The 17,635-nt window shown below is 45.5% G+C and overlaps 1 protein-coding gene across 1 annotated transcript in view; it reads right to left on the bottom strand.

The window, feature by feature from the left end:
• Positions 1-13,729, bottom strand: part of LOC128734522 (neurexin-4) — a 45,150-nt gene extending 31,421 nt beyond the window's left edge. The window contains exons 1-2 of the mRNA XM_053828765.1: positions 13,380-13,729; positions 2,322-2,441 (exon numbers count right to left, since the gene is read on the bottom strand). Coding sequence (XP_053684740.1) covers positions 2,322-2,441; positions 13,380-13,446 — 187 coding nt within the window. The 5' untranslated portion in view covers positions 13,447-13,729. The remainder of the gene's footprint in view (positions 1-2,321; positions 2,442-13,379) is intronic.
• Between the last annotated feature and the right edge of the window lie 3,906 nt (positions 13,730-17,635).

Here is a 17,635-nt window from a genome sequence, read left to right as displayed (position 1 = left end):
TAAATCTTAAATTTCTATCTCAGAAATAATCTTAGAAACTCAAAATTTTCAAAAGAATTAGAGAAATTAGTATTACCTACAATAAACATGAATATAGTACGGTCAGAGAGCCAGCAAATGAAGAATATCATGCCACCAACGCATATACTGATGAACTCTTCATCTGTCACTACCTATCTGCTATCAAAGTGAAAATTGCAAGTTCGTATTAGGAGCATGAATGCATTCTTTTCTTATGAATTCACTACTTAGTAGAGTGAACCCTCTCGACTATCTCTACTAGTCTATTCGTTTATTTCTCTCAAATAAAAACTTTAATTGAAGTTATACTTTTATTAATCCGTATTAATCCGAATTAATCCGTAGACCTGGCATCACTGATTTCAGTACACACAAACACACGCGTTCAGTTGTGTGTTGGGCGGCGAATTTTCCAGTGCATTAGTGTGCAGAGCGCAAGAGAAAAAGAGAGCCAAATCACTGCTGCGCTACGGGCGAAATGCTTCAAGGGATGCTCACAATAGAATGGACGCAACTGGAGTTGTCGGAAATGTCCCAAAATTGCCAACATACTTCAATGCGGCGACATATTTATTGCATGACCCACATTATCCGCAGGCCGGGAAGTAACTGAGGTTAAACTGCTGGGTCAACATTATGCAATTATGTCTGTGCCGCAGTTCTCAATATTCTGTTTGCTTTCTGGTACATCTTTTCTTGAAGTAGTGTAGTAATTTGCAGTCTACTACCTTACCTCCATTCATCATTCCACAAACATAGAGCACAGTATGATGAATCATCAGATGAGTAAACTAGCGCAAATGAGTCTGCCAGTAGTAAACAAAATCACGTCATCGTTCTCCCTGTAGTAGAGGAAACCACTTTGTACAGTGACGCCTCACATAGTACGACCCTTCCACTACTTCCAATACCACGTATAAAAACAATTACCGTACACATATGAGACATATTATGATTACCCAAACCGATCTTAAGTGGCGGCATCATGCGCCACACCAGCCAGCAGTGTGGGGGCCGACTGTTTCTTTGCAATCACGATCAACAGACCGACCCCGTCCGTTAGTGGGCGGGAGGGAAAACCTTCATTAATAAGATTTTCCACCGGCTAGTTATGCTAAGGTGATGGTGGCAAATCGCGTGTGCGTAGGGTTGTCCCAAGCCGATGCTTCCAAGATCAAATGCTAATTTTAACCTGTAAGGATTACCCCAATGACGGGCGCCGGAAGAGCAGTTAACTGTCGCATCTTTCAACATCGCGACCGTGCCGTGCACTGCGACACTGCGAAGTGGATGGCGATAGGTATAGATAACGCTAGTGCTAATGGAGAACCATCGAGACCGCCAATGAAAAATAATCAAATAAACAGCTTCTTCTGGCGGCACTTTGTGCAATGTTTTACCGTATACCTTATTATGGATGGAAAACGATCAAAGCCATATGTGAACCGATGAAATTTCCGTACTTTTTTTCTAAAATTTTCAACTAACAGATGGATGAGAAAAGTGATTGACAAATTGAACTGCTGAATCATTTGAGCGAATGACTCGCCCTCTTCAATTGCGTGTCGGATAAAGTACCGACAATTAAATTTGCATAAAACATATAATTTCGATCGATTTTCTGATGAAACATTTTATGGTTACACTTGAGAACAGCTTCGAGACAAAATTGATAAAATAGGACAATACTTTCACACACCGGGGGCAAAACCAAATACAACGACAATACGAACGCGACGACAGCTCTGACAGCTTTGTTACCTCTTCTCGTGCCGAAAGGATCACACCCGACAAACCCGACAGAGGAACGCAGATGAAAAAATAGGGATATACAAAACCGTGTGCTACCCAAAACTGATCATTCCTGAATGTAGGCCTACTTCAAACAGAACAGAATGGTTTACCGAACGAACAGTAAAAATAATATACAAAAACGGGGGTTGAAAAAACAAATAGTTGTTCATTGCTTGAGAAAAAAAAGAATAATTTGTTTCAAGCTGTGAAAAGAAAAATAATTACATTTGCAGAATAAGGGGTGAGGGGGAAGGGGTCATAAAATTGAACGAAACAACAAACAGTGCGAACAGTGCGTAGAAGCTGGCGGAAAACATTGACCACGGACCGGTGGTGGAACCAGAGAGGAGGAAATCGGCCACTTTGAAGTGAAACCGGCGGCAGCCAGCCGAACTGGCCAAGCAAACCAAAGGAAAGTACCGATACAAAATTAAACTTCAAAGAACGAAACTTATGATACATATAGGTATGTATTTATGGTTAATATGGAACATGCAAAAACTCACCGTTGAGGCGGGCATTTTCCGGCCCTCGTTCGCGCAGCTGAGAGGTGGCACTTAGCTTGGCGTACTCCAGCAGGGGCTCGTTGCAGTTGTACTCCGAGTAGGAGTCCTTTTGGTAGTATTCTGTGAATGGGAAAGTATAATATGGTAATTAAACAGGACGTTAAAAAATCAATTATTTTGTGGAGAGATGATCTATACACTTCAAGATAAGGAGTAACCGAGCTCTTAGTTCCAAGACTTTGTGCTCATAATAACTCTTAGCAGTCAATCTTAAGTACATAACCGACCGTCTGCACTTATCTGTTATATTTCACAACATGAAGTTTAGCGTCGACTGTAATACAGATGAATACAAAGTAGGTATATATCACTTGCAAGTAGTAATGTCATCGAATCTGATAATTGTTATATCTTATGTATTTGATAGCTAGAAGCAATTTTTAACACCGTTCACATTTATTTCTGTATTTGATTCTAATTCTGCTATCCATGATTTTTTAATTTTTTTGCTTTGGTTTTCAATTTAAATCAACTATTTTTTTAATAAAAAATAAATCTCGGGCTCGGGCTGCTTCTTTCAGGGAATCCCCTTAATGAAAGAACGCACAGAACGCCAATTTTCCTTATTTGGATCTTAACCCAATCTTTTCAAGCCACAGATGTTCTGCCGATAATATCCATCATGTCATCGGCAGAGCAGACGAATGAACTAGATTTGTTGAAGGTCGTGCCCCGCATGTTGATATCCGCTCGGTTCATAACACCTTATTGTAGTTCTGTGTATCGAAGATTGAATCAGTTAGTTGATAAGCTATTTTCGTCCATGATTTTCCATAGCCATCATATGCGGCTTTGAAGTCGACGAACAAATGGTGCGTGGGAACTCTGTATTCACGGTCCTTTTGGAGGATTTTCCGCAGTGTTAATATTTGATCCGTTGTCGACCATCGTTCGACGAAGCCGACTTGATAAGATGAGTTCCCACAAATTTGTTCGCAATTGGTGATAGTCGGCGGAAAACGATTTAAGACAGCACTTTGTAGGTGGCGTTGAGAACGATAATCGCTCGATAATTGTCACAGTCCAACTTGTCGCCCTCTTTGTAGATCGGGAAGATACAAAGACTGTAGATTACAGAAGCGACTAGGCACTCAAAAACCAGTAAATTTTTAATAAAACGAAGAGTTATATTTATTTGTGATGGTACTCTCCGTTTTGATTTAAAATTTAGCGGTTTTTGAGTGCCTATTCGCCTCTGTAATCTACAGTCTCTGTACGGGCAGATAATCCCATCTTTCCACTCCTCCGATAACTCTTCCGTAATCCCACTGCACTGGTGTACCCAAAGGTAGGACACTACCATTTCAAATCATTCCTGGCCTTAGGAAAATGGGAATTTTCCTTGTGTATTTGGATCTAAATATTTGAGGTTTTCTAAGCCTAAACATGTTTTGTAGAATTGGTGCCTCACCACTGGGCACGCCAGGGTTTGTGGTCCCATTTTAATAGGCTCCGCTCCGATGCCATCTTTCCCAGCTGATATAATATTCTTTGGCCGCATCATGGCCTCCTTAACTTCGCCTATCATTGTGGCTGTCATCTCTTCCTCGTTCGAAGCACCGTTGAAATCGCTTTCCCCGCTGCCTTGGTTCTTCGCCTGGACGCCATTCAGATCAAATTGTCCGCTTCCAACACAGTCGAAGAGTCAGTGTAGTTCCTAACATTATCTCCAGGCTTCCGAAACGCCCCGATAGGAGCTTCGCAGTCGAGGTATTTTATTCGAGAAATAATACCCAACTGTTAGAGACTGTCTAATTCCGTGCCGGCTGAAGGAATAACATTGCACGCAACTGGCCTGCGCCTTTTGCTTAGTTAAGCTAGCTTAGCTTAGACTGGTTGTACATATCAATGGTTACACTCAGTGACTGACCCGAATCAGTGAAATTGCACAATAAATCAAATAAATGGGGTTGGGAGTGACCGATCATTCTCACTGTGCAAAATTTAGTGACTCGATATTTAAACGATCAGTAACTGCGCCGGCCACGTCCTTATAATCAGATGTGATTAGGGAAGGAATGGGGCCGTGTTAACTTCTGCGTCCTCGCAAAGATTACAGGAAGGAGTTGCGTTTTGTTAATAGGATAGGTTTCCTTGGATCCGGATTCACCTTGATAAGTTATGTGAACGTAATTTGACAATTCTTTTAATAACCGTTTAAAAATATATTAGTACTCGTTTCACCCACAACTAGCCGTATGTTTACGATTAGAAAACGCTGATACTATATTTCCAACTACTATTATAATACTATAGATACTATTATTGAACTATACGGTATTTGAACTATTGCAACTGCGCGATTAACTTGTTTTTCTCATAGCTTTAACACTATATTATCAATTATCTTGAATTATTCTAATTTTAATTTTAAATCTGGCTAGGCTGTTATTCTTGTTGATTTATTAGAACTTCTAAAACGCTAAGCGCATCCGAGTCCTAATCTGGTTAAGTTACATCCAGTTCCATGTTCCAATATTGTCGAAATTAACAAATACTAAGAACAATCCCCATTTTACTAATGCCATTTAATCCTTATTTAAAATTTCACCGGTACTCATTTAAGAATTCATCTTTGTGGGCTCATCAAAATGTAGGAAATGATAGTTTTCAATTTTTGCATTGCATTAAAATTCCTCAAACTTAAAATTAAAAAGCTGGGTTCATTACACCTAAAATTATAATCCGGCACAATGAAATTAATCAAGCACTTCTTGAAAAATACAGTCCCCAAGATGATGAGCATTTGCTCCTATCATCGCAAATAGGCAGAGATATACTGCCGTGAACCGTTCCATTTATATAGGAAACTAGAGAAGATGGGACTGTTATGCGATTCACGGCAGTATAGCGCCCCACACGCTCCTCAACTAGCATGGGCCTTTTGGTCGCAAAAACGTCTAATAAACCCTCTGGCTGGAGTATACGTTCGGAACTGCTTATAGATGATAAAGTTATATCTGCAGAATTTTAGTGTCTGCTAATAATAGTCTACTTTTTTTGTGCTTTCAGCTGGCTCAAAACTTTTGGGAGTTTGAATTCCAACCAGGCTTCATTTTCGGTTTTTTAACATAGCGCCGGAAATACAAAAGATAAAACTAAACTTTGTTCAACAATATTGTAGATAATAAATAACTCAATAATTGCCCCTTACATTACACTTTTAAGTTCTGTTTCGTTAAGGCGCTGTAGTCAAATGAGCATCTACTGAACAAAAATCGAAAATGAAGCCTGATTTCAACTTGTTTTAGCCTGGTCGAACTGAGTTTGGATTCGGGATGGTGATCGCGAAGATTAGCTTTTCTCATGCGCAATGCTGGAGCTACCTGGTCTACTGGTGCAAACTACTATATTGTAACCGTCCGGCCCTGGAGCAGTCAAACTATCAGGATCCCTAGGCTTAAGAGATCAACCCCGAAGTATTCGTTTTACCAGAATCTCTGGTAAGGCCTCACAGACTAATATGTGAAACCACATATTTGATAAACGGCCGGTTGGTAAACGGCCGGATAATGCGGACTATAGACCCCATAGTGGTCATTAGCAACTCCGATCCCAGCTTGTCCAGCAACTCCGATCCCGACCTCCTCGTGGTACCAACCCCGGTGGAAACTGAGGTCGTATACTAACCGGGAAGGAGGTAGTGAGTCTCGGCACTATAAGATGGCAGCCCCATCGCGAGACTCGGTAGTGTTGCCCCAGTACGGCTACACACCTAAATAAACTTAAACTAACAACATTCAAGCATATTCGGAGCGGAATATTCGGCATCGACCTAGGCGACGGAATAAGGACGACGAATGGAGACTCGGGACTTGGAACTGCAGATCGCTAAATTTCGCAGGTTGCGAGCGGGTGCTGATTGAACAGCTGGAACCCCGCAAACTCGACATCGTAGCTCTGCAGGAAATCTGTCGCAAAGGAGAGAAGGTATGGAAGATACGTGGCGGAAAGGCCCAGTTTTACCAGAGCGGTGGCGCTACCAACGAACTGGGAACGGGCTTTGTAGTGCTGGGCGGAATGCAGAATCGCGTGATAGATTGGAAGGCGATCAACGAGAGAATGTGTGTATTGAGGATAAAGGGTCGTTTCTTCAATTATAGCATCATTAACGTACACTGCCCGCACGAAGGTAGACCCGATGATGAGAAAGAAGCGTTCTACGCGAGGCTGGAGGCAACGTACGACAGCTGCTCGTCACGGGACATCAAGATCGTCATCGGGGACATGAACGCCCAGGTCGGTAGGGAAGAAATGTATAGACCGGAGGTAGGACCCCATAGCCTGCACACCGACACAAACGATAACGGCCAACGATGTATAAACTTCGCAGCTTCCCGAGGCCTGGTGATCCGAAGCACCTTTTTCCCGGGCAAGGATATCCACAAAGCCACCTGGAGATCACCTGACCAACGTACAATGAACCAAATTGACCACGTTCTCATAGAGGGCCGGTTCTTCTCTAACATCACGAACGTACGCTCCCGTCGGGGTGCGGATATCGATTCTGACCATTACCTAGTAGCAGTACATGTGTGCTCAAAGCTGTCCACCGTATACCGGACACGTCAAAGCCGCCCTCCTCGGCTGAACATCAGGCAGCTAGATAACCCACAAGCTGCCGAGAACTACGCGCGAGTACTGAATGAGGCACTGCCTTCTTCCGAGGAGTTAGGTGCTTCAAACCTCGAAGACGGTTGGGGCAGAATACGCTCGGCCATCGGAGAGGCCGCTACCGCGGCACTAGGTATTGAGCCTCGGAGTACACAAAATGATTGGTTTGATGGGGAATGCCAACAAGCGGTGGAGGAGAAAAAAAAATGCTTGGAAAAATTATCTAAGTATTGCCACTAGAGAGAACCTGGCCAAGTACCGACGAGCTAGGAACAAGTTGACCACGATCCTGAGGAGAAAAAAGCGCCAAAAGGAGGACAGAGATCGTGAAGAATTGGAGCAACTATTCCGAGCTAATGACACGCGCAAGTTTTATGAGAAGGTGAACCAAACTCGGAAGGGCTACACACCGAAACCTGACATGTGTAGGAACGAAGGAGGGAATCTAATTACAAACGAGCGCGAGGTGGTCGACAGGTGGAAGCAGTTCTTCGATGAACACCTCAATGGCGAAGTCGCAGAAGGAGGCGGAACGGAAATTAACCTAGGAGCGCCCATGGAAGATAGTGATGTCCTAGCACCTGATCTCCAAGAAGTCAAACGAGAAATCAGGTTGCTGAAGACCAATAAAGCCGCTGGGAAGGACCGCCTACCGGCAGAGCTTTATAAACATGGCGGAGAAACGCTAGCAAAGGCTCTTCACTGGGTTACTTCGAGAATTTGGGAGGAGGAAAAGCTACCGGAGGAATGGGGATCGGGGAGGGGGATCGGCTAGACTGCTGCAACTATCGCGGTATTACGCTGGTAAATGCCGCCTACAAGGTACTCTCCCAGATCCTGTTACGCCGGCTGTCACCGATAGCACAAGGTTTCGTAGGGAATTATCAAGCGGGTTTCATGGGGGCTCGCGCAACTACGGACCAAATTTTTACTATCCGACAGATCTTGCAGAAATGTCGGTAATTCAACGTGCCCATGCATCACATCTTTATTGATTTCAAAGCAGCATACGATACAGTCGATCGAGACAAGCTATGGCAGATAATGCACGAATACGGTTTTCCGGACAAACTGACGCGACTGATCAGAGCTACATTGGATCGAGTGATGTGTTTCGTACGCATCTCTGGGACACTCTCGAGTCCCTTCGAGACGCGACGAGGGTTGAGACAAGGTGACGGTCTATCCTGCATGCTGTTCAACATCGCTCTTGAGGGGGTGATCCGACGAGCGGGCATCGAAACGAGAGGCACGATTTTTACCAAGAGTAGCCAACTTCTAGGCTTTGCAGATGACTTTGATATCATTGCCAGGAACTTTGCGACGGCGGAGGCAATCTACGCCAGACTGAAAGCGGAGTCTAGGAGAATTGGGCTAAAAATAAATGCGTCGAAGACCGAATACATGAAAGGACGAGGCTCAAAGGAAACAAATGTGCGCCTCCCACGGACGGTAACCGTTGACGGCGACGAACTAGAAGTGGTAGAAGAGTTCGTGTATTTGGGATCGCTGGTGACCGCAGACAACAACACTAGTAAGGAGATCCAGCGGCGCATCCAAGCGGGAAATCGGGCCTACTTTGCCCTTCGTAAAACGCTACGATCAGGAAGCATACGCCGCCGCACAAAGCTAACAATGTACAAAACCATTATTAGACCGGTAGTTCTTTATGGACTTGAAGCCATGACGCTGCTTACGGAGAACATACGCGCCCTTGCCGTGTTTGAGCGAAAAGTGCTGCGTACGATATTTGGCGGAGTACAAACTGAAAGCGGAGAGTGGCGGAGGCGTATGAATCACGAGCTACAGGCACTGCTTGGGGAGACTCCCATCGTACATCTAGCGAAAGTTAGAAGGCTACGGTGGGCCGGACACGTCGTAAGGATGCCGGACGACTGTGCGACGAAAATAGTCCTCTTCAACAACCCCACCGGCACCAGGAACAGGGGGGCCCAACGTGCACGATGGCTCGACCAGGTCAAGAGCGATTTGCGACTTCTGAGACGACTAGGAAATTGGCGACGAGTGGCCCAAGACCGAGTTGAATGGAGACGATTGCTTGAAACAGCACGAGCCACCCCGGCTCTATGCTGCTGAAGAAGAAGAAGAACATATTTAATATCACTGGTCCCAGGCGCCACCTAATTAGTCCTGATATTAGTCTTAGAACTTTTCACCTATACTTGCTAGCATGTGATTTGCCATTGCCTCAGATTTACTCTTCTCAGCTAGCTATCAGGAAAAAAATATTTATGGTAACGTACAGAAGCTTCATCAACTGTTAGAGACCAATCCACAGGTATCCCATCCGAATTTGATCGTTGCAAAATTTGTCATTTATCGGTAACGAGATTCTCATTAGATTTGGCTCTCTATGAATATTTTGAGTGTCCCGTAATTGAATGGAATTTCCGCACTTTGTAGGAAAAAGCATAAAGAAGCTATGCTATGCTGCTATGAAGAAATATTAGGTAGGTATAAGCCGGGAATGATTGTCTTTAAACAGTTCGAAGTCACCTAGTCTTTTCAATCTGCCTTTATTGCTCTATTGCGATTAACAGAACATCTTGTTTGTAACCTAGCTGAACTAGTCAGTTCAGTAAATGTATAAGCCTCAGAGAGCATCCCAAATCTAATCTGTTCCACAGCTCCTTGAACCGAGATAAATGGATTGCATTCATTCCTGCTCGCTTTCGGAGGTATAGTCTCTTTTTTCATTTTTTTAGGATAGATTTTTCTCCACTGAGAGGCAGCTCCAATCCTTGTGACTGACGTAGAATCAGCTAGTATATAAACAACTTTCAAACTGTTTTATAACATATTCTGGCTTTTAATGCAGTTTGCCACGTTGCAGCGTCGATTTTCCTCAGGATCCGGTTATACTTTGACAGTGAAACAGAGCAACATGATGTGACACCACATTCTCACATTCCGATAGATTTGTTTTATTGGGAATTTTTACCATGCAGTCCAGTCCTCTCCAGCCCAGCATATCGTAGACAGGCTGCTGTCATAACCGCTGTGGTTCGTGCCAGATCATCCTCCAGGTTTCATCCCAGAGATCCATTTCCCGTCGAGGATCGCATCACTCATTGTGATGAAGAATTTCTAGATACCGGTCCATTGTTCTTGTCACCGTCAGGTGGTATTTCTAAGACTCGGAATTTTCCAGGCCAGGCGGACGACGTAATAGCACCTGACTTCCTCTTATCATGACGTGGGTTAAATACAACATATTCATTATCCACATTTGGTTGATACAAATGTGGTCTATTTGGTTTTCTGTCCGCCCATCACGGGAAACCTACGTAATCTTATGTGCAGGTTGATGATAGAAGCGAATCGAATAAACAGAATCTGCCCCATTCGAGGGTATTAATTTTCGTAGGAATTGCATCACTCAAGTAGATATCATATCAATTCGACGACACTTTTGAAGCGTAGTCAAGAAAATGCTAGTAGATAACGATCAATTTTTAGTGAAATAAAACGTTTTAACTTTTGCAACAATATATTTTCCAACAAACTTTCAACACACGAAGCACGGCTGTATTGATTCGTATTAAACAAGGCCATGTTGCTGTTAAATTTAGACCGCTTGAAGCTACAAAACCCATCAAACGTTGCTTTTATTTCCTTTATCTATTAGAATAAACAACTCACAGGTGCACAACAGATATTATCTTCATAAAAATTGAAAATTCTATAGTCACCTTATAAGAACGACCTTCCCGCTTGCAATTGATTTGGTTTAACTGTCCCTCATGTTTCCAAAGAAATAATAGAAGTGCAAACAAACCGCAACCGTCGGCCGATGGATGGGCCGTCGTTCGGTGTGGTTTTCACTGTGCCGTTATGAAGAATATCACCTTACCGACCCTAAGATTTCCCTCTTCTCAAACAACTTTTCAATGTCAATGAAATCCCCACCGGTTATAAACTGCAAGCAGACTTTGAAAAAAAAAATCCACTCAACATTAGGCTTCCGTTCGACTATAGGTATAACTAACTAGGCCTGAAGCTGTGAAAAAGAACTGAATGCTCGCGTTCGTAAGTGTGGCGCACCTTTTTGCCTACTGCCACGAATGGTCCTGTTACCAGGCCAGGACCATCGGTGCTAATTTGCTGTCCTCACTACCCCAGTTCCGCTGTACATAGTTTGTCCTTGGCACGTTCGACCGGTATCGATGGCCTGGCCGGTAGCCGGCAGTAAGTAGGGCTTAGCAGAACACAAAACTGAAAGGGTGCAGATTTAAAATATTGTGATTTTTATTGGCTTTGCTTTCTTCCCCTTCTGTATGACGGCTGTGTCCTCATAAACAAAATCGATACAGCAGCACAGTGCACTGCAAGGGACTGGTTGCCCCCCTGCTGCAGTCTAGAACGGATCGGACGATGTGTTCTGTACAACAACTGTTTTGAAGTAATTGCAGAATGTGGAAATTTGCTCTGCATCGGAAAATTAACTGATTTAGATTGACTAGGAAGCATCACTAGTGCAATGGTTATTCATCTGCACATCCCAATTAAGATTGTCTGAAATGACCATCCTGGTAGTTAAAGGAACTAAATTTAATGGCTATTAAATGGTCATTTTCCGTTTATATGGATTCACCCTATTGCTGCCCTGCTGACACGAAAGATTGATTCGAGATTTCCGATAGAGCATGGCAACATTGCGACGATTTCCTGCTCGTTACACGCTCGGTTGCTGCGATTATGATGTCACTCGATTTTACGTGCACCCTGATGTAGTATGTAATGGAGCCCGCACTTCTTAGGATAAATTCATACGGAAAAGTTCTGCGTAAAACTATCGCCACGTCTGCCTGGTGTAACTTAATCCTGGCTGTGGGCGCCAGTTCCGCAGTGTGAGAGCAATATTCCTTTCGGTTTTTGCTGTTTCCCTTAAAGCAGGGAGAAAATGTGGCAAAGTAATGCTTGTTCGCGCCCGCCTAAATAGCACTTTGTTCATTTGTTTTTCCTGTTTCCGCGCTCGGGTGTGGAGACAGGATATTTAATTTAGAAATGTGTTTTTACACCGTGATCATTCGGCAGCAATTTGTTCCGTTGGTTTATGTGTTTACCTTGCGGACTAATGGCAAACAGCCCTCTTTTCGAGGGGAAAAATTGCAAGAAAGAGATTTAAGGAATCAAAGATCGAAGCTTTTGCTTTCTAACCTCAAGAATAATAAATTTGCTGCTGTGCTATGAATTTAATACGTGTCATCGACTTATAATAAATGATAAATGCAGTGAACATATAGAATAGAACATATTTAGCCAGACAACAACGCAGTATTGAACTTAGCAAAACGCTATCCTTCAGATACCAGCTGTGCTCTTAAACTGTCGATTCATTTGCTAAATCGTCCTGGCACACTGCCGCCACGCGCCCGGCACGTACGAAGCATAAGAGTCATCCCGCTTGAACTTGACCACCGCTTCCTCATGTGCCTAGGGAACAAAACAATTTCGAACCGGAAAATGCTGCTCCTCATAAATCTAACGTTAGTTTATTTTTTATCGATTTTCCGTACCGGAAAACTCTGCAGTTACATAAAGACTGGTACACATACAGCAACAAAAACTATTACATCGCTCTCGTGGAACCGGCATTCAGCATCCGCGAACCGATGCGTTGTGACAGCCGGAGCATCCCCAATGCGCAGATTTTCTGCTCATCCGGCATTATTCGTCGGCAAAACCGCCACGTGCAAAACATTGAGAGCAGTCGCCGGGCTTTGCCCATTAGGAAACCATTAAGTGGACATCTTTCACCGTCAAAATACACTGAGGAGTGGCCCGTCTGGCACTTTTAACAACTACCTCCATTAGCGTCGACTGGCAGGCAGGCAGGTTGACTCATTCATTAGTGCTCGCGCCATTCCCATTCTAGCTTCGTCTTTGTTATTGTACTTCGCACTTCACCTGCCCCTTCTTTACTCAAAAATACATTCTTCCTGGATTGACATCTGTCTTTAAGCGAAGTTTAGTACGGAGTTCTTTGGCAACCCACACTGACAAAGTTACTTAACTTCACACTGAGGTGTTTATCAACCACCTAGCCTCATCCATTGATGATTAGGCGTAGTGAAACACGCCCATCTCTCCGTGGCACGCTTAAGTCACACGACCAGAAACGCGATAAGATAGTACGCCCGACCCATCCAATAATCTCTTATCAGAGCAGAATATTTACAAACAGAACAGCTGCCGCAATACCACTGTTTTTAATCAAAATAAACGCTAAACCTCGTCCGAAAATAGCAGGTTGTTAAAGCCAGCAAGCATACTATTGCCACCATCGCATTGACACACTCTCACCATCAGGGGTAGGGCTTGGTCCGCCCGTGATTTCACCACACAAATTCAGATGCTAACCTGCGTTCGTTGTTCCTAGTCCGGCGCTGACGGCCAGCGCCCACAGGAATCCGATTGCTAAATGCATTTTCGGAAGCTGGTTGCTGCTGGAACCTAAACGATGCACATTGGGCCTCGAAAAATTAGGCCAAACTTTTTCCAAGAGATGCGACTAACTTCTTTAAAATTAAAAATACAGCACACGAAAGAAACCACTCGGTTGTTGCTGCAGCTGCCACAAACACTGACACCGTAAGCTACACGGGAACGCACTCACACTCGCTGCTTTTTGCAGTATGGAATGTGTCAGTTGAGAAACGGTAAACCAAACTATACGCCAGAGAACGACCGCTATTCTAAAAACACTACAATCCGTCGCGACGCTCGAACTTAGACTGAATGACGAGTTTCGTGAATGGCCGAAAAGGAGAATGGGTCTGCCTCTGCTCTGCTGCTGATACGTTCGTTGAACGTCTGTGTTGGTTGGTTCAGAAAAACGGGCGAAGAGAGCAGCGTCAGGGATGCCATCTAACCAATTAAAATTGATTTCTGGCAAACTGGTTGCATGTGTTCAGTGATGTCCAATAAATCCAATAAACCCTTGAATAAACCATGCAAATTATAAGATATTTTAATCACTAGTAGAGCAATGCTTGCAATTTTTCGGAAACGGGTTGAAGAATTGTTTGTCATCTATTCTAAATTCTGATTCATTTTTACAGAAAGAATGCGCAAGCATCCAATATGTTTTTTGTAGAAAATTCAAGGTTTAGGTTCTTTGCATAAAACATTTGCGTTTTATGAATTAAAATTTGTCATTTTTTAATAAATTTAGTAGCAGAAATCAGCATGAAAATTAGGCGCGTCAACCGAGCTGCTGTAAGGCCATTGACCACATTACAAAGTCGAAAAGTGATTAATTATGTGAACAGGACGGTTACTTATTTCCTTATCCTGGTTCACTGTCACTCAGGATTTGACCTGCATTATAATGTTCCGCCAACTAACTCGGTCCATGACTGTCCGTCACCGGTTTCTCGAATATCCCACACTTCCGACATGTTGCTCCGCTTGGTCTATTCATCGAGCACGCTGCGCACCTTTGCATCTCCCAACAATCGGATTGTTGTCCGGCATTCTCACAACAGGTCCCGCCTATTGTAACCTATATCAGCTTTAGCAACTTCCGCTTTACTGTTAATGGCTCCTTTAACGCTATTCCAACATTTCTCGAACGGGGCTTCGTTCCCTCACCCGGCACCCTCAAGGCAATGCGCGCATTAAGTAGCAGGTAACTTGAGTACTTCAGGTAACTTGAGTCGTTCCAGATTGTACCAGGGCGGGTGCTGCTGGAGGCAAAGAGGATATCTTTGCCAAGAGCAATAAGCTGGCGAGATCGCCGCCAGCGAAGACAGGTAGCCCCCCGTTACCGGGGGCGCAACCCAAGAAGGGAATCGCCGAAATCGGGGGCACAGCCCAAAAAGGAAAGCCCTCCGAAAACCGACCAATACCGAAGAAAAAATCGACTCCACCAAAGTCAGACACCCCAGTTAAAACGCCGGTGGCTACTGCTGCTAACTCAGCCAAGAAGGTGGGCGACAGCGGTAGGAAAAAGTCGACTGAGGACTTGGTGCACCCTTTTGCAGCGGGAGTTGGGCTCCCTCCAGCCAGTAGCAAGCTGGAGGAAGCCAAAAGGTTGGTGGACGAGTTATACTCGCTCATTAACTCGCGGTCTAATGTCCATCTCGACATTAAAAAACTGGTGGTGAGCCTATGACTATCGTCATAGCTGCCGAGGTGGAAAGGCAGGAGCTTCTGCAGCGATGCGAGATCGCCGAAGCTCTGGTCATAGCCGCTAAGGCTGTGACCATGCCTAGTCAGGCGCGTACGCCGCTTGCCAAGCGCAAGGCGGCTACGGGTGACCATGGACCAACTCTGGTGGCCTATAGGCAGCGGACTTCAGACCGCGCCTCTACCAGCGAACACGCGGAAGCGGTCCCGGATAGTGCTGCCGGGACCGGGGAAGACCGCCGAACCCAGGCCGAACTACAGGGAACTGGTTGTGTAGTCCCCGGGCGAAGCGGGCCAGGTCAAGGCGCTGTCGCGGTGTATTATTGTCGACTGTAAAAACCTCGACGAAATTACGACGGTAGTTGACCTGAAGGATGCTCTCGGAATCAGCTTAATGTTGATGTGGCACCCGCAGACATCCGGTTGCGGAAGGCATATGGCGATATGCAAACCGCAACCTTAAACGTGCCAGAGGTCATCACCAACAAAATGTTGGCGTCTGGCAAAATTAAGGTAGGCTGGCCAGTCTGTACACTCGCGTCCAAAAGGCGTATTGAACACTGTTTCAGGTGTATGGGCTTCGACCCCATCGGACAGGCAAGTGCAAGGCCCCCGATCGGTCTAAGCTGTGCATGCGGTGCGGCGAAGACGGGCACTTCGCCAGGGGATGTAGCAATCCCCCCAGGTGCTTGCTCTGCACAGCCGAAGCCGAAAATAAGCATGCCACAGGTGGCTCACTGTGTGCGGCTTATATGAGGGCTTTGCAACGATAATGGTTCAAGTTATACAGATTAACCTGAAGCACTGGGAGACGGCACAGGTGTTGCTTTGACAAACGGCAGCCGAAACGGGGTGCGATATTGCCATTATCGCGGATCCCTACCGGTTCCTCCGGGGCGGCGCTAATTGGGTAATCGACGAAGGTCGGATGGCAGTGATGGTGATGGCGACTACTGTGATGGGTAGATACCCCATCCAGGAGGTGGTTTCATCCGACCAAGAAGGGTTCGTGATTGCTGTGGTCGATGGCGTCTGCATCTGTAGCTGCTACGCTCCACCTGAGTGGTCGACGGAGCAGTTTGACCGAATGCTAGACGTGCTCACCGACGAGCTCACGGGCTGCAAGCCCATTGTCATTGAAGGAGACTTCAATACTTGGGCTGTCGAATGGGGTAGCAGATTCACTATCCCTAGGGAACCAAGCCTGCTGGAAGCTCTGTCCAAGCTGGTCGTAAGTCTGGCTAACGTGGGATCCGTCAGTACCTTTTGTAGGAGGATACAACAATCGATCATCGATATCACCTTCTGCAGCCCAACGTTGCTTCCCAACATGGGCTGGAGGATGTCAGATGAGTACACGCATAGCGACCACCAAGCTATACGGTACACGATTGAACGACGGTTGCCACGGTCACGTGGGGTGAAGGTGGAAAGTGAAGGCCTTCAATAACGACCTGTTCGTTGAGGCACTCAGTGCAGAGAGCAACCGCTCGAACCTGAGTGCCCGTGAGCTGACCAACGTCCTAATACGGGCATGTGATACCACTATGCCCAGGACGGGGCAGCCAACGAACGGTCGACACTCGGTATACTGGTGGAGTGATACCATTGCTCAGCTCCGCTCCAGGTGCCACAGAGCGAGAAAGCTAGCGCAGAGGGCCCGGGCCGATGCAGATGCTGAAGCTCGGCGGGTCTAACTTATAGCGGCTAGGCTGGCGCTCAACACGGAGGTTAGGCGTAGCAAGAAATCCTTTTTCCAGGAGCTATGCCGCGCTGCAGATTCGAACCAGGTGGTAATGAAAAAGATGAAGGGTACATCCGCGCCGCAGGAAACCTGCCCCCAAAAGCTGCAAGTCATCGTGGAAGGGCTCTTTCCGCAACACGATCCAGTTTGGTGGCCTCCGACCCCGTACGGTCAATCGAATGATGTCCTCATTCCGGTCACGAATAAGGAACTCGTCGTAATTGTCAGAGGTTTAAGAACGAAGAAAGCACCTGGTCCTGAAGGGATTCCGAACGAGGCACTAAAAGTGGCGATTCAAGCATATCTCGATATGTTTAGAGAGACGCTTCAGAACTGCCTAGAGGTACACGAATTTCCAGACAAAAATGTCTGTTGGGTTTGGCTTCCGTAAGGGGAAGGCCACCGTAGACGCCATAAAATCCGTGGTAGAGAGGGCCGAGAAGCCTATGAGACGGAAAAGACGAGGCGACAGGTATTGTGCTATAGTCACAATCGATGTCAAAAATGCCTTTAACAGCGCTAACTAGGGTGCAATCGCGCTAGCGCTGCATAGGATGAGGATACAGGATCATCTATGCAGGTTGCTTAAAAATTATTTCGAGAACCGGACGCTAGTGTACGACACGGCGGATGGGGCGAAGAAGTACAAAGTGACAGCGGGTGTTCCACAGGGATCTATTCTCGGCCCCACGCTCTGGAATGCCATGTACGATGAGGTGTTGAGGCTCGAACTACCCACTGG

This window comes from Sabethes cyaneus, chromosome 2 (assembly GCF_943734655.1).
Source record: "Sabethes cyaneus chromosome 2, idSabCyanKW18_F2, whole genome shotgun sequence".
NCBI classification, from domain to species: domain Eukaryota; kingdom Metazoa; phylum Arthropoda; class Insecta; order Diptera; family Culicidae; genus Sabethes; species Sabethes cyaneus.
This window is presented reverse-complemented; position numbering and strand designations above follow the sequence as displayed.